The sequence below is a fragment of the Cydia strobilella genome, chromosome 4, assembly GCF_947568885.1.
Source record: "Cydia strobilella chromosome 4, ilCydStro3.1, whole genome shotgun sequence".
Lineage (NCBI taxonomy): Eukaryota > Metazoa > Arthropoda > Insecta > Lepidoptera > Tortricidae > Cydia > Cydia strobilella.
The window spans coordinates 19,505,023-19,529,540 of NC_086044.1; the positions used below are offsets into that span (position 1 = coordinate 19,505,023).

At 37.4% G+C, this 24,518-nt stretch overlaps 1 protein-coding gene across 2 annotated transcripts in view; it reads right to left on the bottom strand.

The window, feature by feature from the left end:
* Window positions 1-8,034, bottom strand: part of LOC134740814 (dual specificity calcium/calmodulin-dependent 3',5'-cyclic nucleotide phosphodiesterase 1-like) — a 541,857-nt gene extending 533,823 nt beyond the window's left edge. Inside the window, exon 1 of one of the 2 annotated variants that reach the window (XM_063673438.1) lies at window positions 7,388-8,034. In XM_063673438.1, coding sequence (XP_063529508.1) covers window positions 7,388-7,412 — 25 coding nt within the window. In that variant the 5' untranslated portion in view covers window positions 7,413-8,034. The remainder of the gene's footprint in view (window positions 1-7,387) is intronic. The other variant, XM_063673439.1, reaches the window with a different exon arrangement.
* Window positions 8,035-24,518: the final 16,484 nt, after the last annotated feature.

Here is a 24,518-nt window from a genome sequence, read left to right on the forward strand (position 1 = left end):
TAATAGGAAAATTTATTTGTACTAACCAGAATTTAAATGTACGAACTCCGAATTGAAATTCGGATAACAGATCCACTCGACCAGCACAGCTTCAAAATCAGAAGAATCATTAACATGGTAACCAAATGCTTACCGTTCTCCAGTAAAAAAATCTGTAAATCGTATGCGTAAAATTCCAAGTAACTTTTTAAGTCAGGATTCGAAGCCTCGATGTCCAATTTAATCGCTCATAGCTTAGCTTTATTGAATTCATGAATACCGTCTGACGTCAGAGGCTGCGGAACGCTACCACTGCACCATTTCATTTTCATATGACTGGCATAACGGGCAACCCAAGCTTGAGAAATCGCAGTGTAATTTAATATCCAAAGAAACGCCGAGCGCAATATGCATCCATTACTTACCAGACAGTGTACTCAATAATATGAGACAATCTTGAGTGATTAAACGGAAATCGAGAAATTTCCGATGTTTTATTTATAGCAGTCTCGAAACGCCAACGAAAACTTATCATTTCTTCACGACACTACTCTCGCTAAAAAGTGTTAAGTCGCACATTAACTTGTGTTAGATGTGACCTATTGGTTTTGAAATGAGTATGGTGGAGCGTTAACCATTTCGACGGCGTGTCAAACACATCTGTCACTAGGACGCCACGTCACCGAAGTGTCAAAACTGAAATTGAACTTTATGCACATGCACGTAGCTCTATGTTGCTCTGTGGTCTGTGACCGATTAATCCGTCTTTGGTATTGGACATGCGGTGCCTATATATCGGTCATTGGCGTCCAAAAGGTCAAGATTTTCCTAAAGGGGCCCACTGTGTACCAGTCCGCCAGACGATATCGGCCTGTCAGTTGTTGGGAACTGTAAACTCTTTATTCTGACAGGTTGAAATCGTCCGGCAGACTCATAATCAGTGGGCCCCTTTAGCAAGCGAGAATGACTACAAACATCAGACTCCGCTATTCGGATTCAGAATCCGCCAGCATTACTGCTGCAGTATTGCGGCGCGACGTTGCTGCTGACTGCATTGCTGCCACATATGTAAATCCGGACATCAACATCCATTGTAACATTTATCGCAGCAATGCTGTCGGCAGTAAGGTCACGCTGCAATACTGCAGCAGTAATGCGGCTGGCTGCATTGCTGCAGGAAACGTCAAAAAGGTCAATACAATGAAGTCATTCATATTAAATTTGACGTTTCCAGCAGTAATGCAAATACTGCAAAATACTCCAAATACTGCATCAGCTCTAACAGAACTGACAGGCGGATATCGTCCGGCCCCTTAAGTACAACGAGTAAACGCGAATTCAACTTATGTGAGCCAATATATACCATCATAGTTAACGATATTAGCTGTTTTTTTTATGATAGAGGAGGCAAACGAGCAGACGCATCGCCTGATGGAAAGCGATTACCGTTACCCATGGACACCTGTAACACCAGTGGGATTGCAAGGGCGTTGCCGTTTAAGATGGGAGTTCGCACTTTTCTTAGGAGTCCCCGGCAAGCCGAATTTCGCCTTCCCATACAAACGTAGTTTCGTTCTCATTTTAAAACTACGTGATGGATTGTAATGAAACTTTGCACATACAATGACATATGAGGTATATCTAGGTCTGTTATTAGTTTATATAGGTCCAGTTTATAAAACAAACGAAATAGACCAAAAACAAGTTTCGTATGAGTATTAGTATAAGTTTAGTTTTCGCTGTATTTTTTTAACTATGGCATCTGAAGCTACATAAACTAATTACAGACACCTTATCCTATTGTGTAAGTACAAAGTTTTAGAGCAAACTAACTACTCGTTTTAAATTTTGAGCGTAACTACGTTTGTATGAAGAACCAAGCTTGCCGGGGTCCCTTAAAGGTTGAATGTCTTATCGGTCCGAAAAAACCTCGGCTTGTGTTATTTGCTTCGTCTAGTGAGTAGTTGATCTGTGGAAGATGGTTGACTTCACAAATGTGTCAGCAGCAGACGCGAAGAATGTCTTTTGTTTTTTAAGACGCGAATAAACATTATTCAGTTTCAGGAGGCTCGAGTTTTAAAATGATAATTTTTGGTTGTATTTTTGGGCATAGACATAGTATAGTAGTTATAGACATGAAACCGAGCGACCAGGGGTAAGAGAAAGACATATTCATGTATTGACAGGTTAAAGTATGGCAGTATAATCCTTTTTCTCTTTCACTCTTACAAATTTCGGTATTTTGCCATCGCCTTCTACCTATGCTGCCATAACCCGACCATGAAAAAAAACCCGGTCGGTGATAAGGACAAAGCATGGCACTATTTTCTCTTTCCTCTTATAGGAATCGCAATAAGACTATCTTTCTCTATCAAAGAGTGTCAGGCCCTTGATATTTGGGCGATCTAAGAAGGTTTGAACTGTATATGTTCTGCTCAACTCCGTGCTCGAGGCACACTCGGAGTGTGATTTGTTTGTGAGTGCAATCGGAGGACTGATGATTGAGTGTAAGAGAGTTATAGATGATAGAGCGAGAGATGCCTGTAAGTAGTATTATATAAGTATAATTAATATTGTTATGTAAACACTTTTGTACCCAATGTATAAATATTACTGTCTCCTAATTTGTGCCGCTGTATGGATGGTATAGAAAGGATGCCAATCTCTTATGGCAGAATTGTTGCAAAAGTGACCGCTTTCAGCTTTAAATAATAGTTCCTAATCTCTCCGGTGGCGCTAGTTAGGCTCTGGGACATAAGGCAACAAATAACCCGACCAAATTACGTAGCTTATTTTTGGTAGTATTTCGGTGTATGGTGGCGCCGCCTAATTACTGTTTTTTGATGGACACTTTTCATACATAGAGATTTGGCTCCTTTATATAGTCTCCATGTGCCGCTGTGGCTCTAGCTACAATTGTCAACTTAAATAATAAACAAATAATAAATAATATGTAAAGGCACGTAAGCTTCGTAATTGTATTACATGTGTCTACTCTATATATATATACGAAAAACAGAATATACGTTTTTCCCTCTGTTCGTGACTATAGAAGGAAAACGAATATTTCCAAGAATCTAACGTAGCTCAGGGGCTGTTTTTGTTTTAACTGGTAGTATCGAACTGAACTCAATTACACGGTACTATATTTATTTAAACTTTATATGCACAAATAAAGAGAAATGTACAAATGGCGGACTTAATGCCAAAAGGCATTCTCTACCGGTCAACCATTGGGTCAAACAGAAACATATGTTGTATACCTATTGTTTATTATTCCTACAAATATTGGCAATTTTATACACATACCTAGGTACTAGGTCCTCGCATACATTCCCATTTACTAAATATATTTAGTTCTACCTATACCTATATGTATATTTTGTGAGCACCTATGTCGAAAACGATGGTAAAAAGTTCAATGGTAGGTTGCGTACTCGAAAAAAATCCTTATTCTAAGTTAATCAGTGTTGCCACGCACTGAACATACCAAACGCCTATGGTTTTCTATAAGCAATTTCGATTTCACTGGCAGTCAGTTCGAGCAAAGATAGATAAAACTCCGTAATAGATGGATACAGTCTAAGGAAAAAACGTGCCTCGAAAATCACGAAAATTTGATTCTTGATCAGATGGCGCCACTAGTTTTGGCCTACTCTCGTATAGAGGGCGTTGTACGGTTTCGTTTGTTATTTATAATTTTAACGCATATCCGTTGAAGAACATGGGTCAAAATCATATAAAAATAATTAATGCAAATTAAAGAATCATTTATCCATATTTAAATACATTTGAACGTATTTTTATAAATCTTCATTTTTAGTTTTCAAGTATGTCGATAGATGGCAGTGAATTTACAGTGGTTACTAAATTTACTATGACAGTACCGCTCTATATTATATCCTCTTTGGTTCGAGTTTTAGTTATTCCATCTGTTTCCAATATAATACTGATCTGTCAGTGACAGAAGTGACATTTCTTAAACCAAAAACGTCACTTTTGACACTGACAGATCAGTATCATATTCGAAACAGATCGAATGACTAAAACTCGCATTGTTAAGCTAAGGAATCACTTGTATATTCTTAGCCCATTTTGAAATTAACGCTAAACCGAGTTTAGCTAGTATAACCGTGTTCTATATCCCGCTTGTCTATACTTGTATGAATGAATGATATCAGTAACTCAAAAAAACTGTGATAAAATAAGTTTTGTCAAAAATTTAATTTTTGATACAATCCACAAGTTTTGGGAACTAATCAAATTATTGTATGTGGCAGGATGGCCTAGGGGTTCAAGGCGTTAGCCCGGATTGCTAAAGACACCGGTTTGAATCCGGCCTTCACCACAGGAGGGCTTCGTCACTTTTTCTTTAATACATATAGGTATGAGATCTATTTCAGTTTATAATTTTGATACAATCTTTTATCGCTGACAGTCCCCTAGAGGGTAATTAAGTCTTCAGTTAATAAACATTCCTCCTGCCAGAAGCAATTGCTTTTTGTTGCATTTGGAACCTTCTTATTCAATAAAACTTCAAGGTATCGGAGCGGCAGAGGTGCTCAAAAAGATCTGAACACTCACTAACGCTTTGACAATAAAGACGTGTTCAAATATTTGTGCGCATCTCGGCCGCTCCGAAATATCTGATAGCGACTGTACATAGGGCCTTAAAAGTAGGCATATTCTGGTTGTGACTACTACTAGCGGTATTCGACATGCGTTAAGTGACGTTTCGTGTTGAACTTCAGTTGAATGGAAGAAATCGTGTGTTGTCAAATAGGTAAATTTGACATTAGCAATCCACAGTTAGGTGACAACGAAACCAAACCGAACCACGCAGAGTTCAGAGCCATTTTAAACCGTATAGTAGTAAGAAAACAAAGTTGATTTTTGTTGCATAATTTTTTCAATGAATGAGTTTTGGTGTACAACCAAATGATACTTTCCACAGTTGATGAACAAATGATTCATTCCACTGTTGAACTGATGTTGAAGCCGAAACTGACAGTTGTGCATCTCGAATAGGGCCCCTAGTTATACAATACATTTAGCTTTGATATGTTATGGATATGATCTGTTAGTGTCAAAAGTGATGTTTCTGGTTGAAGATCCAGATCAAATTCATAACCTTTTATTAGAATCAGAATACATCTCAAGATATATTACTATTTGTTTATCTTAGGTATTATTTTCTTCAAGCGTTTATTACAAAAGTTTGGCGTACGAGAAAAAAAACTAATATATATATATATACATATATAACCGCGTCCGGAACACTTTACACTACGCTGAGCTCCAAATCCCGCATTGCTGATGTTGGCAAAAAAACCGCCAGGCTCAAATGGGACTGGGCTGGCCGATACCGCATGCATCCGGATAAGTGGGCTTACATAGCCACCAAGTGGAAGTGTATGCCGGTAAAGAAGCGTGGGCGGGGTAGGCCCAGGAGGAGATGGCGAGACGACTTTGACACCTTCCTTTACAACTGGCCGGAGGAAGCACAAAATCGGGAGTTATGTAGAACCAGAGGAGAGGCCTTTGCCCAGCAGTGGAACACTCAAATAGGCTTAGAAAAATATATATATTTATATTTAACTCTAACACAAGCCTAGAGAGTAGAGAGCTGCACTCGTCTGGTGGAAAATCTCACTATAGTTCGTTCGCGTTAAGAATGCAGTAAAATCAGCATTGTCCGCCTGCCTAGCCACGCCCGTAACCAATCAAATCTTTCCTAATTAGAAAGTCAAGTTCACTGTGACCAGTTGAAGGCATACTTTCCAATTAGTAACGATTTGATTAGTTACGAGTACGAGCATCGCTAGACCGGCGGACAATGATGATTATACTGCATTCTTTTGATCTTTCAATTTCCTTGACCTGTAAGAAATGAGTGAAAACATACAGTGCATGCAGAAAACACGTCACATGCACTGCAAGTAAGTGGGGAAATATATAAAAAATAAGAGGGTTGTAAAAATCTAAGAAATTAGAAAGGGGCAAAAGATAATATGGCATCCGGCGCAAAACTTGCGATGAAAGAAATGTATCCATGACATGAGTAGCAATGGTGGTTCAATTTTGGAACGCATATAGGTAACCTATCTGGAGTTTTGATATCATTGTTACTAGAGTTAGACCAAGAAAAGGCTGCAACGATTTTGATAGTACACGCAGTGCAAGTGTTATTTTAAACGTCAAACTTCTATGAAAATATGACGTATTAAATAACACACGCACTGCTATCAAAATCGTTGCAGACTTCACTTGGTATCTCAAAGATAACTTGAAACTGAAAAGTTTGTAATATTATTAAAATTTATAAAAATACATCCTCTAATTTTATCATATCACACATCACTATCACTATTCAAGTATTCACTATCATCTTCACTACACCTTATAAAACAAAGTCCCTTGCCGCGTCTGTCTGTCTGTATGTTGGTGATAAACTCGGAAACGGCTTAACGAATTCTCATGCGGTTTTCACCTATCAATAGTGGTTCTTGAAGGTTTACGTGTATAATTTGTTAGGATTTACATGTGCGAAGCTGGGGCGGGTCTTTTTACACGACTGCCCAAAGAAAAGAGTGTAATGTTTTTAATAATTTTATTTAAGTCAGGAACTATCGTTATACGAGTAAGATAACATTAAGGTCTATAACAGATTTCAATCGGAAGAATCGGAACCCAATCAATTGCACCTTCAATATCTAAGGGGCCCACTGACTATCAGTCCGCCGGACGATATCGGCCTGTCAGTTAGAACTAAAATTTGACAGTTCCGAACAACTGACAGGCCGATATCGTCCGGCGGACTGATAACCAGTGGGCCCCTTAAAAGAGCTTCGTCTAGTCTCTCCGGCTTCTGGGGTCGGGTTTTATAAAAAGCCTGTAATTTTATAGATGACAGATATTTTAAAGGCGACCTTAGGAGTATTCTGTCCTGATTTTAGGAATCGTTTCAGTAGTATACTACGATGGCTAAAGTCGCAAACTTTTATACCTAAAGTAAAGTTTTTATACTTAACGAGAAAAGTCAGTGAAAGACAATTTCAAATTGCGTTTTTTTTAATTTAGTAATGTTCATTCAAATATAATGTCTAAATAGTTCAGGGACCTTAAAACATAAATTTCAAGATATTTCTGAGTGCCAGCAAACGTAGATGTTTTTACCGCGCGAAGTGTACAACACAGCTAAAAGTTAATGGCTCTAAAAAAACACGGTTAACACTTTTTGCAGGAACCGTCTCCTAATGAGTTCTTTGAACAAGGCTCCCCACAGACGGAAAACTTTCTTATTTATATACAACAGGAAAAACCTTTCTTAATAAGAAATAACGAGGTCTTATAATTGGTTTGCATGTTCTTAAAAACAAAAATACCCTACAGTTTTTTTATTACTTACCTGGAACTGTTACTTGACGTCTCATTTTGAGGGTCGGCTGCAGAAGACTCAGGATCTGAAGATCATCAGCAAACCACCAGGACCTGAGGCACACACTTAACTCACTAAAACTTACACCAAACAAATATTAAAACCTGCAAAAACAAACTTTGTTAAAATTTAAAACAGACAAAGTGTGGGTAGATTTAAAGAGGAATATTTTTAAAATGATATTAAACTTATAACACTTTTTTTATACGTCGGTTTTTTAAAACGCGTAAAGCGTAACTTTGCACGTCCACGGTCGCGAATCTGAAGTTGAGCGGACCGTATCGCTAGCGGCCTTACTTGCTTCTGGGCGGGCGGAGGTTAGGGCGGCTGCGGCGCTGGGCGGCGGCGCGAAGCGGCCGCCCTAGGCGCGCCCGATACCAGGACGACATACCTCACCAGAAGTTACACCGACACGTGCGTCGCGACGCTCTGCGCATGCCCGAGAAAATCCCAAGAAAACCCACAAGTGCGAGCGGGAACGAGTACGGGTTAAAAATAGGGGTGCGAGTGCAACGGAGCAAGCTATATCGGGAGCGTCAAGCAGTCTGAAAAGTTGGCGGGGTTCTGGACTGTTATTCTTGTTGCCTATAAAATACTCACCTCAGACATAACTAAACTAAATATCATCTCTTTTGTATATCACGCTATATTGGATGGGTTTAGATGATTACTCGCTTACGCTTTGGCAATCAATGGTTTTGATTTCCAGCTTATTTTGTTAGCGAGCAGAATAATTTAGTTAATTCGTTAATTTGTTTATCTTCGTTGGTTACGTATGATCTTTATTCGGCCTGTTACGCCGAAGGCGCTTTGACGATGTTTCTATTTCACCTAAGTAAGTACACACTCGTAATTAACATTAATATATTTTCAAAGGGTAACGCCGGCTTCTGAAAGCATTTTTGAAGTAAAACTTCACTAGGCGCGACTAGAGGGTAACTCAGATTTTTTCCTGACGGAAGTAACGCTCAGTAGTGACACACGCACAATAGGACACACGTCAAAGTACCAACATAGCGATAAACGTCAAAGAAGTTTTACTTCATTCTCGCGTAAAAATTACACGCACACTTTTTTTTTTATTAACGCGTAAATGTATTCGCCTGGTGCGAATTTCTAGTCTCTACATATAGTACCCATGAGCAAAAATATCTAATCAACAAAACTTCCGTGTGACACAATCATACTAAATATATTAAAACGGGTCAGTCACTTATTTTTAGTCGAAGATTGCTCAACATGTTTCGCTCCAAAACAAGGGCTTCATAGCTCCGAGTCAGTGTCGATCCGCCAACTCGTGCTCTCGTTAAAGCTTCTCGTCATTAAATATCTAAACCTTAAAGGTATTTAGGCGATTGAATGTCATGCCGGGACGTTATCTCACACACACATGTAAACTTAAGCTTGGTAGTGTGAATATACAGGGCGATCAATCCAAATGGATCAGTATGGAGAAGTCAGAAACCATGAGAGATCTGTTCTTAGGAACCATGGCGTCTATTTTGATTTAATAATAATGACATTCAAACTTTTTAGGGTTCCGTACCCAAAGGGTAAAAACGGGACCCTATTACTAAGACTCCGCTGTCCGTCTGTCTGTCCGTCTGTCACCAGGCTGTATCTCATGAACCGTGATAGCTAGACAGTTGAAATTTTCACAGATGATGTATTTCTGTTGCCGCTATAACAACAAATACTAAAAAGTACGGAACCCTCGGTGCGCGAGTCCGACTCGCACTTAGCCGGTTTTTTTTAAACTCATACATAACCGGGAATCGAACCTGGTCAATATTCTTTATGTAATCGCGTGTAGTATTTGTTTGTGATCCTGAAAGTATAAGGACCATTTTGCTATGAAATTTGACCATTATTTTTTTGAATGCCATTATTATTAAATCTAAAATCGAAACCATGGTTCCTAAGAACAGATGTCGCTATCTCTCATAGTTACTGACTTCTCCATACTGACCCAATTCGATTGATCATCCTGTAGTGACTTAACTAGACCCTGTCTACGAAGTTGTTGACCCAGGTTCGAATCTCAATAAGGACAAGGCCTTTGCCTTGATTGTTTAATGATCTCTAGACTCAGGATCGTAAGTATCGTCGCTATAGTTCGGAAGTATTATTTAGCATAGTCGAGTCATGCTCAAATCAAAAGTCAAGTCAAAATATTCTTTATTCAAATAGGCCTAGCAACAAGCACTTAAACTCAGTGTAGGGTTCCGGAGTTATCCGTGTCAATGGGCTGCTTTAAACGGGGGCTATTAGTAAGCTTCATGTACATTAGAAGCTAAAGACTTTCGCAGCTTTTATACGTCTTTTTACTAAGATAAGACTTTGCGATAACTCAAAAACCGAATAAATAACTGTTCATGTTCGCTATAGTTTTTATTGAAAATCTCATCGCCATCCCGCCGCGCCATAAGCTATCCGACACCACTGCGCTCTCCACACGCTGGCCCATCGAAGCGATGCGGCGCGGGGTGAATCAATCCTTTGATACCTATAGAAGTGTCCGTCGTAAGCCCGCGGCGCCGCGCCGTGCCGCTTCGCTTCGCGTTCGCGAGTTGTTCGCTGTCGGCCAGTATGATGGTCCATCGTGTAGAGGAGCCATTACAGTTTGTTAACAGGATTATAAAGTTTGAATCAACCCTGTTAGGATGTTGTTCTCAAATTACAGCACCTATATAATGAAAAATAGGAACAGAAGCCCATGGCGGAACGTGGAATCACTGGTCTTCAACAGAAGGTCATGGTGTCAATTTCCGCAGCATTGAGGATGACTCACGTTAGACCGGGCCGTGACCGGGCCGGAGCTTCCGGCGCTTACTTTTCTATGACATGACAGGTGATCACGTGATGCTTTCCATAGGAAATGAAGCGCCGGAAGCTCCGGCCCGGTCACGGCCCGGTCTAACGTGAGTCATCCTTTAAGGTAACGACTGAAGAAGAAGTTATTTGAATTTAAACTGTTGTGAGACACACTATTAACATTGAATAATTTTACGGTTTAGACTCACTTGTTTTAGTCACTCGCGCGACATGTTTTGAAGAGCCTAGGTCAATATCGATAAATAAATAAATTAGAAAATATGCAGATCAGATTTTTAAAATTACTTGTTAACCATAAAACTCAACTCAAATGTAAAGGTAACTACAGACTTCTATTCAAAATTTGCAATATCTTACCTGTCAGTTTAAAACATAAATACCTACTTGCGATCAATAACCATGGCCGGCAGGAGCTTAACTCAGAGGATGCATTAACACCAGTTAATCACACTTACATCACAAAGGCTGTGACTTCAGGCAAACTATGCGTTCCTAGAATTAATAACTACTACGGGGATAGAACCCTTAGGAAAAGAATTCCATACTTGCTTAATAGTTTGCCCGAAGCCATAAGATGTGAAAATAAGAAATCCAAATTTAAATCTATGTTAAAAATACACTACCTCAATTTTTTGTAGTAATTGCACTACTATAAAATTAAGTTAAGTACATATGTAACTAGAGACTGATGACCCCACAGTCAAACTCTTTATTGAGTTTTGCGGGGCTATGATTATTGTAAGAATACTGTGTATTTTATTAAATAAATAAATAAATAAATAAAAATAAAAAAGCACTAATAGTGCGAGCAGCGTTCACGACGGAGGTGTTCGCGCGTGTAAGAAGTTATTTTGTCCACGGTAAAGAGGTGCTAATGTTTTTGACCCATTTAAGTATTTATGTATTTATATTTTCTCTGCGTATAAGCCCAAGATTCAATGCAATTTATTCTGATGCCAAAGAAATGTTGTATTTTATTATTCATAGAGTTTCTTCCTTCATGGATTCAATTTTGCCTCGTCCCGGGATAATCATTTCCGCTAGGAGCGAGGATCTAAATTAGAATTGAAATACTCATTTGAAAATGTTTATGTGCTTAGCATGTTTTTGCAATAATGATTTCTTAAAATAGTCACTGATACATTTGGCGATAAGTTACGTATTAAACACATATGACCATATGACCGTGACCGACTGACAGCGACCAATGCATTCTATTAGATGTTGCCATTTCGTAGTTTAAAAGAATGAAAGATAAAATAGGAATACATATCTCTAAACTGCCTAGGTACTTTTTTTCGCTTCTTTTTTTCTCTAAAAGTAAGTAAGTAGATTATTACTACATAATCAAACGGAGACGCTTTTGTAATGTTCTGTACAAAACAGTGACGATTTTTGCGGAGGAGGGGCACGTCAAATGTATACGTATACGTAACGTAAAAATAGCCATGTCAGATAAACGTCACCACACATTGTGTATAACCATAGGCCGCCTATTTTCGACAGAGGGGAACGCCTGTTAATGCCTACTCCGTTTGGTTATATCCTCTAAGGGTTATTAGTAATAAATAAGTATAACATGTTATATTACAGTGGAAACTGGATAAGTGGAACCTGGGTTAGTGGAAAACCTCTTTAAGTGGACCCAAGTTCTCGGTTCCAGTCCGTTGGCAACGAATTACCTCTATAAGTTAATTTTGGGACCTCTATAAGCGGAATCCATTTTTTCGAAAATTTCTTATTTTTACCTCTGTAACTGGAAGCAGCCGTCTCCGAAACCTCTATTAGTGGAATAGTTCGGCGTTATAAGAGATTGTATTTTTAATAAAGCGTCACAAGGAGGGTAGTTTGTTAAGTTAACATTATGGTTCGTGTTTTAATAACTACGTATTTTGTATGAGATCACACATCGTTCAGTTTGATTCTTTTAGCCGTGGTGCGGATTTTTTTCATTAAAGTATACAATCGGTACATTGATTTATTTAACCATACTCGTTTATCTTGCATAAATAAATATTAGGAGTGATTTTGTTTAAATATAAGTCACTTCATAACAAAGGACAGATATTATTTTTGTATACGAGTACTGTGGATTATTTAGAGTTTTGATTTTTTTAAAGTCAGGATTACATACCGATTTCTATTAATACATATTTAATAAAAGATGAATATTTAAGTTTTGATATTTTATTTGACCATATACGTGACCTCTATAAGCGACATTACTAGCATACGCTACCTCTGTTAGCGAGAGCCTCTGTAAGTGAGAAAACGTTTTATTTGAACCTGGTTAAGTGGAAAACTGGATAAATGGAAAACCTGGATAAGCGGAACTAAACAGCCGGTCCCTTGCGATTCCACTTATCCAGTTTCCACGTACTTACTAATAAGTAGACTTCAAACAACATTTTTACCCTAGCGCGCATAAAAGCCGTAACAGTAATTGGAAAACTTGTTCAATTGTTTACCATCATTTCTAATAAATTACCTACGTCTGCTATGCGTGGTCGGCAAGAATTAGTATTAATTGCACAGAATAAATAATGGTAAGTACTACCGTACAGAAAGGAAACTTCCTACAAAACCGAAGTTTTACAGCGGTTCAGGGACGAATCATGCTGTCCCTTTCTAATATATGGCACTATCCCTTTCGGCTATTTAGGGATGTCAAAATTCAAGTCATTATCTTATCTGTGGTCGTGCACGCAAAGGGACGCGGGATGTCAAGTTGTGTCCACCCTAATAATTGCTCGGAGCAATGCTGAGCTGAACGGAGCCGAGAATACCCGAAAGGAGGAGTTTCGCACCCCTGGTACAATACCTTTTTCCATTTTCTACTTATCTATTATTGCGAAGCGACTGCTTATCAAAGGGTGGCGACAATCGACAATTTACCCTATTTTCGTGCAACAGGTTAACCGGTTTTTATAGTCTTCATCATCATATCAGCCGCAAATATCTACTGCTGGACGTACTAGTGTGCAATATAAGACTTATTTATACTAGAGTAAGTTGAGTAAATCATTTCTATAAATATATAGTAGATTGTTAACCAAGGGATGAAAGGCACTCACTTCTGCCGAGGTAGTTTGGTGCTCGAACGCAGTGAGAGCGCCAATTATCCGAGTCTGAAATGATGCCATTCACCCAAGCTAAACACTCTTCTTTTCATTTCGAATACGAGGAAAGTAAAATATATGTGATTTTTAAAAACATGACTAAATATATTAATAAAATAAGATAAGGTATACCGTATATCTAGGTCTGTAATTAGTTTATGTACTCGTAGCTTCAGATACCATAGTAAAAAAATACAGCGAATTTAAGTTTTTCATACAAGACTTGTTTTTGCTCTATTTCGTTTGTTTTGTAAACTGACCTTGATTGTTTCAGCCTATATACGTCCCAATACTGGGCACAGGCCTCCTCTCATGCACGAGAGGGATTGCACTATACTCCCCACGCTAGCCTAATGCGGGTTGGGGACTTCACATACACCTTTGAATTTCTTCGCGGATGTATGCACCTTCAACAAATACTAATACTAAGTCATACTAAAATGTTTATATAAAAACCGGCCAAGTGCAAGTCGGACTCGCGCACCGAGGGTTCCATACTTTTTAGTTTTTGTTGTTATACCGGCAACAGAAATACATCATCTGTGAAAATTTCAACTGTCTAGCTATCACGGTTCATGAGATACAGCCTGGTGACAGACGGACAGACAGACGGACAGCGGAGTCTTAGTAATTGGGTCCCGTTTTTACCCTTTGGGCACGGAACCCTAAAAACTACGTCTAAACAAAGTCGACGTCATGTAAGTACCAAACTATAAAAGAATTACCCGAAACTTTATCTATTACGTCTCAAACCATCGAAGTGTAATACTGATAGATAAATAAAACAGGCCAAGAGCATGTCGGGCCATGCTCAGTGTAGTGTTCCGTAGTTACCCTTCCGTCACAATAGACTAAACCGGAGCCATTAGTATAGAAGATTGTTAACAAAGGGATGAAATTATGCTTGGTGCCTTTTACCCGAGTTAAACAATCTACTTTTCATATCGAATACAAGGAAACCAAAAAGACAAGGCAAATTTGCAGTCAGTAATTAAAATTAAAGTAATAGACCATTATTTTTTCCTAATAATCCATAGCGAAAAACATTAAATTGCAATATTTGCGAAAATCGGACAAGTGCGAGTCGGACTCGCCCACCGAGAGTTCCGTATTTTTTAGTATTTGTTGTTATAGCGGCAACAGAAATACATCATCTGTGAAAATTTCAACTGTCTCATATCACGGTTCATGAGATACAGCCTGCTGACTGACAGACAGACGGACAGTGGAGTCTTAGTAATAGGATCCCGTTTTTACCCTTTGGGTACGGAACCATAATAACAGTGGATACACGCACACTGCCGAATTTCGACGGTTGCCATGGCAACCATGCTCATACCACCGATTTCTACTCCCCTGGTACTCCTAACCTTATTACTGAATTTCAAGGAAACTTGACGATTCGATGCCAGGTTACGACATCAGATTGCTCCTTATTAGTTTGCGGTAAAATTATTTTTATAAATAGTTTAAACACAAATTAATATTTATATTTAAATAAAAATTAAGCCTGAATATTTTTCATTCACGATTATTATTTAGTAATAAATGGAATCATGTGTCTATACTGATTATAAATTAATGCCATTAATGACATTGCTAATGGAATTTTCACAAAGCTAAATTTTAATTTACTTGTTCATCAATATTTAATTATAAATGTTTTAATTAAACAAAAAAGTATTAATATCAGATTATGAATCTGTTATAAAATTTGTAATTATAATAAAACATTTATAAATTAATTAAATTACTCGTAGTACATAAATTTTAATTTTAACTTCAATGTCATTTGCAACACCAATAAAATCATCTAAAATGTAAAATTAAAATAAAGTTTTTTTCAAACTCCTTCAAGTTTTCAGGCACGTCAGACTGACACGTCAAAGTCACGCGACATTGACGGGCACCCGTCCATTACGTCACGGCAGTCACTTCCCGCCCCCGAAACACCAGGGCGACAGAACCAACCAGGAGATCTCTCGTAGAAAGTCAGGTGCGAAAATAGAATGTTCCTGTGATGTACCAGAATAGCGCCGGGACGCCGGGCGCATGTGCGGAGTAAGTTTTGATTTCAGCGCCACCTGTGTCGGCGAGGGCGAACTATGAAGGAAAGAGCTTTTTTGTAATCGCGTTTTATAAGCGTGCAATCGGTTAGGTTAGGTAAGATTAAATGTATGGTACGATATCATAGATGGAGACATTGTCCATGGGTAGGTTAGATTTCATTTGAATTCTTTTACACATAATTTATCGGAGAACTTAGAATTTCTTAAATCAGTTATTTAAATAAGGATTTGTCCCATATGTATTTAAAAAAGGTATAATGAAACAAAAAATTGTGCAAAATAATTGTAACTTGAATTATGACCGCTGAGAAAGATGGCGCTGTACATTACGGGTAATTTTAAGCGATTCAAAGCTAATGTTTGTCATATTTTTACTAGTTTTGTGATAGTTTGGTAAATTGGTATTTGGTAGATACCTACAGAAAATATTTATCGTACGCGACACATGATCGGTCGACGTGCCTCCAATGTCAATACGGATAAGTGTGGCTGGCCTTCACGTTGGGACCTTTCTACACATTGATTATTGTTAATTACGAGATTATACATTTGCCACTAAACGCAAGTAGCTAGTAATAACAGCCACTCTTACCCTTATGCCACACTTATCCGTATTGAACTTTTCTAAACTTATATTAGATTAGATTATTTATTTCATGAAAGACAATTACATAAATAAGTTTGCATTGATGTCAAAGATATAAGAATTTCTATCATGATCGTTAAAATAAATTACAAATGAAAATAATAACAATACTAATGAAATAAAATTATAGCTCCAATAAGGATTGTCAACACAATTGGAATACGAGTAAGTAGGTAAACATTTACAAATCCAAAATTTTTAATTTACAATGTCAAAACTTACGAAAATACAAGAACAAATAAAAAAAATCGGCCAAGTGCGAGTCGGACTCGCGCACAAAGGGTTCCGTGCCATTACGGAAAAAAACAGCAAATAAATCACGTTTGTTGTATGGGAGCCTCATTTAAATATTTATATTATTATGTTTTTAGTATTTGTTGTTATAGCGGCAACAGAAATACATCATCTGTGAAAATTTCAACTGTCTAGCTATCACGGTTCATGAGATACAGCCTGGTGACAGACGGACAGACGGACGGACAGACGGACAGACGGACATCGGAGTCTTAGTAATAGGGTCCCGTTTTTACCCTTTGGGTACGGAACCCTAATTAAAAACAATAAATAAAAAGTCAATTAATCTCCAATGGGAACAGTCGTTACAGTGTCAAGTAGAATAGCTTAACCCACATTACACCATTTGTGTCATATTCAACCAAAAGGGTACTTATTGTCGGTTGTCAATAAGGCGCTATTTCCATATAGCTTCAATTCGAAATCAACCTTATCGACAAGCGACAATGTGGTACATTTTGGTTGAAAACGTCACATTTTATTCTCTCGCTTCCTAGGTAACTTAGTAAACACATTTCTCACTAAGAATATTCATTCACTTAACTTTTTGCGGTACTTTTAAGATCATTGTACTCGTACAGACATTGATTAGTTTCTATTTTCGCAGGGTGAAAAACTATTTTAATACGGTGAACCGGAAAAACTGAACTCTACAAGGTCAAATAATGAATGAAGGTCTATAAGAATCATTGAGCCAAAATAGCTATTGTAAAACAAGCGCCTCTTTGTACAGTCGCCGTCAGATATATCTGAGCGGACAACGTGTTCACAATATCAGAACACGCACTCTAGCGCCCTGACAATAGAGGCGTGTTCAGATATTGTGAGCGCCTCGGCCGCTCCGATATATCTGATGGCGACTGTACAACTTGTTGGACACGGGTATGTTCTTAAACTACGCCCAAAAGAGAGGTATGGGCACTGTGAATGTCATCTCGCTTTGTGTGGTAGGGCACAGCACAGCGGATGTCATTCCAGATCTAAAGCAGAGCCCAACTGGGGAAGTAACTCCACCTTACAGAAAACCGCAGCCAAATATCACTAGACCCTACTCAAAGTGGTTGTGTTCCTGCCGGTGAGTAAGGTTGCCAAAGCACAACATGGGTGCGGAGTGTTAGGGTCAGCAACGCGCATGTAACTCCTCTGGACTCTCTGGAGTTGCAGGCGTACATAGGCTACGGAGGAGGCTGCTTAACATCAGGCGGGCCGTATGCTTGTTTGCCACCGACGTAGTATTAAAAAAATAGGCCGTTTCAAATTAGCAAATAATTTGATCGGACATCATTTTTAGTTTCAGTCGAAATGTCGGTTTATTAGAAAGAAATGTGATTCAGAATGTAGGTATGTGTGTTGCTTAATTATACGCGATTAAGTCCAAATACCGCAATAGAGGTTGTAACATGCGGTTCCTGAGCACATCATAAAGAGCTTGTAATACGCGTGTAGATAGAGCAGTGTACTAGTATGATGTTTTTTATGAAACGAGCTAACAATTATAAAATTTAGGACCTTAAAATAAATTTCATACACGCGTGCGCATGCGTTTTTATCGCGTATATATATATATCTTTACTTGAAAATAATTGTAGTGTATAACTAGCCTTATGAACCGATTTTGCATGTACAACCAGCCTTAAGGTTTGTAGTCTATGATTGTTCATTATTTTAGTATGTGGGTATTTTTGCACATTGTAATTTTTCCTCAGTCACCCGTTGACCACGAACGCTGTAAAGAGTTCGAAACGTCGGGATGTATTATAAATTCAATATACGCGATATAATCCGTTTTCATAGTTTTATTTCAAATTTTATACAATTTTTAAAAGCTCCTAACTCTTTTAATGTCCGAAAATTTAGAAAATTCAATCGAAGGGGCATAGTTAATATACATCAAAGTATGTAAGGATAATTTCAATATCCAGGGAGGAAAATGGGGACTGCATTTGTAAGTATGGAGAAGCGATCATCCATTCATCCTAGTTTTTCAATGGCTGTTACAGATCTTATTCGTGGTGAGGTGGTGTATTTGCATTTTCATATATTTTGATTGGCATCTTAAATATTACTGTACACTGATTTAAACTTTCACGATTTCTACACATTATTAAATTGTAAAACGGGACTTAATCGCGTATTTAAGTTTTAAGATTTACCTCCGACGTTTCGAGGACGGCGTTGTCCCCGTGGTCTCGGAGAAGACCACGACTCCTCCGAGATCACGGGGACAACGCCGTCCACACGCCTCTATTGTCAAGGCGTTAAGTGCTAGTTCAGATATTTTTGAGCACCTTGGCCGCTCCGATATATCTGATGGCGACTGTACATTGTTGTTTGTTGATTTATAATGATTGTACGTCGATGACAGAGAACGAGAGCACGTATTTATTATAGTAACGTACGCGACGAAATGCCCTTTCTCTCGCGGAAGCTCGCAAGGTCGAATCGCGGAGCGCGTGTACGAACGTATTACCCGGTACAAGAATGAGGACTTCAATATGACTATGATGTGCCGTTGGAAAGTTTTCCGAATTGGATATGGATAAAATTCGAAAACGGAAATATTTCGGTATCGGAATTTTCCATTTCAACAATGAAAGTTTCCTTTGTTTCCTGCGAAATTTTCTTGAAATTTCCGAGAATTCTTCCAAGTTTTTGGAGACTTTCTTTAACTTGTAAGTTTATGTATTATGACACTTTGTCGTCTAACATTTAAGTCAAACAAAAATTACACTTTAGACTGATTTCTCAGTCTCAGTGATTATTTTCTACAAAATTGGAATGACACAGTCACCCAGGTAACAAAATGACGTCAGCGACGTCATAATGACGGCATTATTACGTCATAATGACGTCGCTGACGTCATAATGACGTATAAATGCTACTGGGGCATATACCCATGAAAACTAGGCGAGATTAAGTATGTTTGAATTACTGCTAATTTAAACTAGCAATTTATCATGACCAATTGACCAATTGACCAATTGACCAATGTTTTTTTCAATAAGGTGTTTAACATATTTTTTAAACGGCCCAATTAAATAGCCTGCAAACAGTGCAAACAGAAAGAAGTCTTTTTTTTTTTCATTTCATTAAATTAATATAATTATATGATTATGCGTTGTCATAATCATTATATGTATTTTTTATCACTCGAAAATTTTACCAATTATAAGTGTATGGTTCTTTGTTATTCTACACCTAACTGCATTCCACTATTTTTGTACCTTGCAGCATCACATTCGCGGATAAATTACGTAGGTAGCAATGAAACCGGTAGGTAATTCAATAAAATTTGTTCTTAATTTATTCTTAAACCGACCTGTCAGTTCGATGTAGATTTGTCACTTAATATATAGGTATTATGTATACATCCCTCTTCGATGAGATGTATCGCTTACATGTATATTTCCGTAATTGTAAACGAAATTGGTAAAATATCATATACTATGATACATTTGCTGGATCACAAAATGAACACTATGGCGACTCTGCTGTTCATCTAAAAAAAATTGACATTATTAGTCGGTGAAATTGTACACGTTTTGTTACGTATTAGAAATAACAAGCACTGGTTTCTAATAGCACGTCTTCTCATTTTGCCTTTTAATAGATTATTTTTTTGAAAACTGACTGTTAGAGTTTACACAGTCTCCCAGTTCCCCAGTCTGCCTCAGTGTTCGGTTCTTACAGCAGTGGTTACTTTTAATTATTCAATGAGTTACCTACTTATCAAGTAGTCAAATAAAAAAACCGGCCAAGTGCGAGTCGGACTCGCGTACCGAGGGTTCCGTACTTTTTAGTATTTGTTGTTATAGCGGCAACAGAAATACATCATCTGATTCTGTGAAAATTTCAACTGTCTATTATCACGTTTCATTAGATACAGCCTGGTGACAGACAGACGCACAGACGGACAGCGGAGTCTTAGTAATAGGGTCCCGTTTTTACCCTTTCGGTACGGAACCCTAAAAATGGTTTGCACTAACTACTTACTTACGGAACACTGCAATGAGTTATTTTCAACGAACAAAATGCCAAGTTCGCTTTGTGATAACTACCTAAACAGTACGTAATGATACAACGGTGATTCAGAGATTAATTGTAAGGCAATGAATGGCGTGATAAATGCTTATTATAGGCTAAGGAATAATTGCACTAAAGTCACACTACCAATAACTATGGTATGAAACACTTATAATTACATATGTGTATGACAAGCATTATACTTGTCATATATTTATATTAATACTGATTTTTATGGTCACGTATATATAATATAGATACGTATATATAATACAGAATGTTCGTAGGAATTTTAGAATTAAGGATGACATGTTAGTAATTAAAAGTAATTTTAGATATTTTGACAAGAGTTTACAGAACACCGCAGTAAGGGTGTATAATAAATTAGATAAAGATATAAAGGAATGCCAGGATCTAAAAACATTTGAAAGAAAACTGAAACAATATTTTATTAGTAAGCCATATTATTCCATCAAAGAATATTTTGCTAGAGCTTTAGAATAATATTAATATCTGACATTGATGTGAATATGAATTAACTGACATATAATATACATATAATCTAATATTATTATTATTTGTATCTCCTTTGATAATAATATCACGGGCCTATAAATCCCGGTCTTTTGATAGGCTTGCGTAGGGATATAGATCCAACACGTAGAGGCCCCTTGGAGAGCTTTAATGTCATGTAGAACGCCTGCTGGAACCCGTTCACAGGCGCAACAATAGACACCCATGAACCGGTCGCATATTATTATTATTGTTATTTTGACCATATATTTTATTTTATTTTATTGTAATGTATTTTCTTTGTGTAATTAATTTCGACATTACTAGTGGAGTAATGTGTCTTATAAATGTATTTGCATGCATTATACTATGTTTTATGTGCAAATAAATGATTGATTGATTGATTGATTGATTGATAAGTATTATTTGCTTTAGTTTTATTTAGTTACTAAAGTTTTTGAACCCCAATATAGTACCTCATTGGACTATGCCGAATCTAAACTTAAATTCATTTTTCCGAATCTAAACTTAAGTTCATTCAACAATTCGCCAACTAGGTACAAGAATAATAAAAACCGGCCAAGTGCGAGTCGGACTCGCGCACGAAGGGTTCCGTACCATTACGGAAAAAACAGCAAAAAAAAATCACGTTTGTTGTATGGGAGCCCCATTTAAATATTTATATTATTATGTTTTTAGTATTTGTTGTTATAGAGGCAACAGAAATACATCATCTGTGAAAATTTCAACTGTCTAGCTGTCACGGTTCATGAGATACAGCCTGGTGACAGACAGACGGACAGATGGACAGCGGAGTCTTAGTAATAGGGTCCCGTTTTTACCCTTTGGGTACGGAACCCTAAAAATTAAACTGTTTTTGTCTATGCGCCGAGATAACGAAACGATATTAAATAGATCTACATACATCGTTAAGCCATGACAAATGATTTCTGCCATAGTCATGACATTACTTCATTTAACTATTGTTTAAATGTCACTTGGCCAAATAATTGACTTGTTTTTATATGGTATACAGCAAAAGGTAATGGAAAATTATTTCAATGAAGTAGGTATATTATCGTATTGATAAATGATTCAGATAAGTAGAATAAGAAAAAGAAGAATAAAATTACACTAACAAATTAAACGAATAATCTTACGCAGATTACGAAAATAGCCATCATAAAAGGTTATTTTATAATCACCCGGTAGTTTCGTGTAGGTTCTTAAGAGGAAAGGGGACGGCCGTTTCTCCATACATAGGTAGTCCTCATTTTCCTCTCTGGATATTGACATTATTAAAAATATTTTTACGTAATTTGATGTATACCATAGCTATGCCCCTACGTTAGACTTTTTTTCTATATTTTGATTAAGTAATATAAAAATTAGGAGCCAAAAACAGATTTCATACCAATTTTTAAATGCTCCTAACTCTTATAATAATTTAAAATCAAAAAAAATCTAACGTAGAGGCATATCTGTGGTATACAACAAATTGTGTCAAAATATTTTCAGTAATGTTAATATCCAGAGAGGAAAATGAGGACTACCTTTGTATGAAGGTAGTCCTCATTTTCCTCTCCACTTTCGTCTTACCACAAAACTTAAAATACGCAATGTAGTTTCAAGCAAAAAAGAAGAAATGACCTAAGACTCCCACATCACACTCACCTAACATTGACTGAAAAGTTCTAAGTCGAACGTAAACATTAAACAAGTCACGATCGTGCCGTGTCACTGCGCATCTTTACTACGCCGTGACGTCACTTCATTCATCTCCATTCTCCGCCGAGTCAATGACCGGCAGATGATACGTGCTGATGATTGCATTAGGATGATGGACAACTTAATTGTGGAAGTAATTGTAAGTCATGTGTGAGATTACATTACAATAAATCAATCGTGTTATGTAATATTGTAATACCGTATGCGTTCAATTCATGCATTAAGTTTAATTGTTTTTTCTAATGTGGGTTTTCGGGTATATTCTTACCCGTACCATGATCCATGAGTCACTGACATTGTCAAAACTAACATATACGCTAATATCTACGTAATTTACTTTCTTTACATCTCGCTCGCACTAATATGCGAGTACGAGCGAGATGCATAGAAAGTAAGTAACGTTCTCGATAGCGTTGTTGTCAGTGCCAAACTAATGGTAACCACGAGTGTTTTTTGTTCTTGAAACTGTCAATCATCTTGTCGTCAGCGCTATCTGTCTGTTAGTAGCCAGGCCATGGTTAACTATTTAGTCCTAAATTTAATTCGGTTTTGAATTAAAAAGTCTTGAACATTGTCTTGCAAAATTGAAAAGTTTCGTCTTTCCAAATATGTAAGTAAAATAAAAAGTATTGTATTGTAAGTCAGTCAGTCAGTCGGCCTCGACAAGAACTAGTCATGGGTACGTCTTTCTAATTGTTTTTCCAACTCTGAACATATCTGATTTGATACGGGCTAATTTTTGCTAATTTAAGCTCTCCGCGGGAGACTTATCCCAAAATGTCCGAGTTAGTAACAAATAACGACATTAGGGAATACTTAATAAAAAAAGTATTGTTACTTTAAAAAAAATAGAAGATTATATTTACATTACAACAGCTAATCATATCATTTTAAATACCTGCACAAAATAAAATGAGCTGCGCGCTTAATGTGTACAAAGTTTTTTTTTGTATTTTTCAAAATGTCATACGCTCATCGCAAAACCCGCTTGATCGTCGTAAAGGCGGTTACATAATGACGGTGATCGATGCGTCGGGGTCATTGCCAGAATTCGGCTCGGTTCAATGCCACGGCCGCTTGTGCAACTGCCTTAATACGTATTGTGGCTATAGCTTAATAAGCACAGTACAGTACAATCGAAGAGTTATTGATTGTAATAGAAAAGTCCACTTAATTGTCAAAACAGATGGCGCTGTACTGTGCCAAATGTTTGTGGTCACTGAATTGTCAAACGTCAAATTTTGAGATTCAATACCGCATTTCAATTCGAAGAACGAAATTCTCTTAGCTTAAAGCATATTTTAAGATAAGAGTATTCTACTAGACTGAATGAAGGGCTGCTACCGTAATGTGTAGGTAAACACCTACACGCAATAGGTTACCTATATACACGCTTGACCAGTCAAATACACATAATTAATGTCATTAACGGTTTATTTTACTTTTTGTTCGACGTTTCAGCTAGGTTGCAATATCTCAATTGACATTTTGCTGGGACGTCAGTCTTCCGTGATCACACCTAGTTGAAACGTCGGAAAAAAGGTAAAATATGAAATTTTATCGCGTTAGACCCGTTAATGACATTTATTATGTTAAACCCACCTAAGCGCTAGTAAACTTACTTCACTGTTTTGTGCTGTGCTGGGTGCATTACATTACGGTACCATAATTTCCTCCGAACTTGACCATTTGCATTGTGCAACATATAAATGGATAATGACTACGCTGTAATTAAAAGTTTATGATCTACCTGATTCTGACTGACGGACTGTTGTAGATAGATTGTTGGAGGTTCAAAGTTTAAGTTGGCTAACTTAATAAGAAAACTAAATCGAGTTACTGTTTTAGTTGGATAATCAATGTGACCTAAACT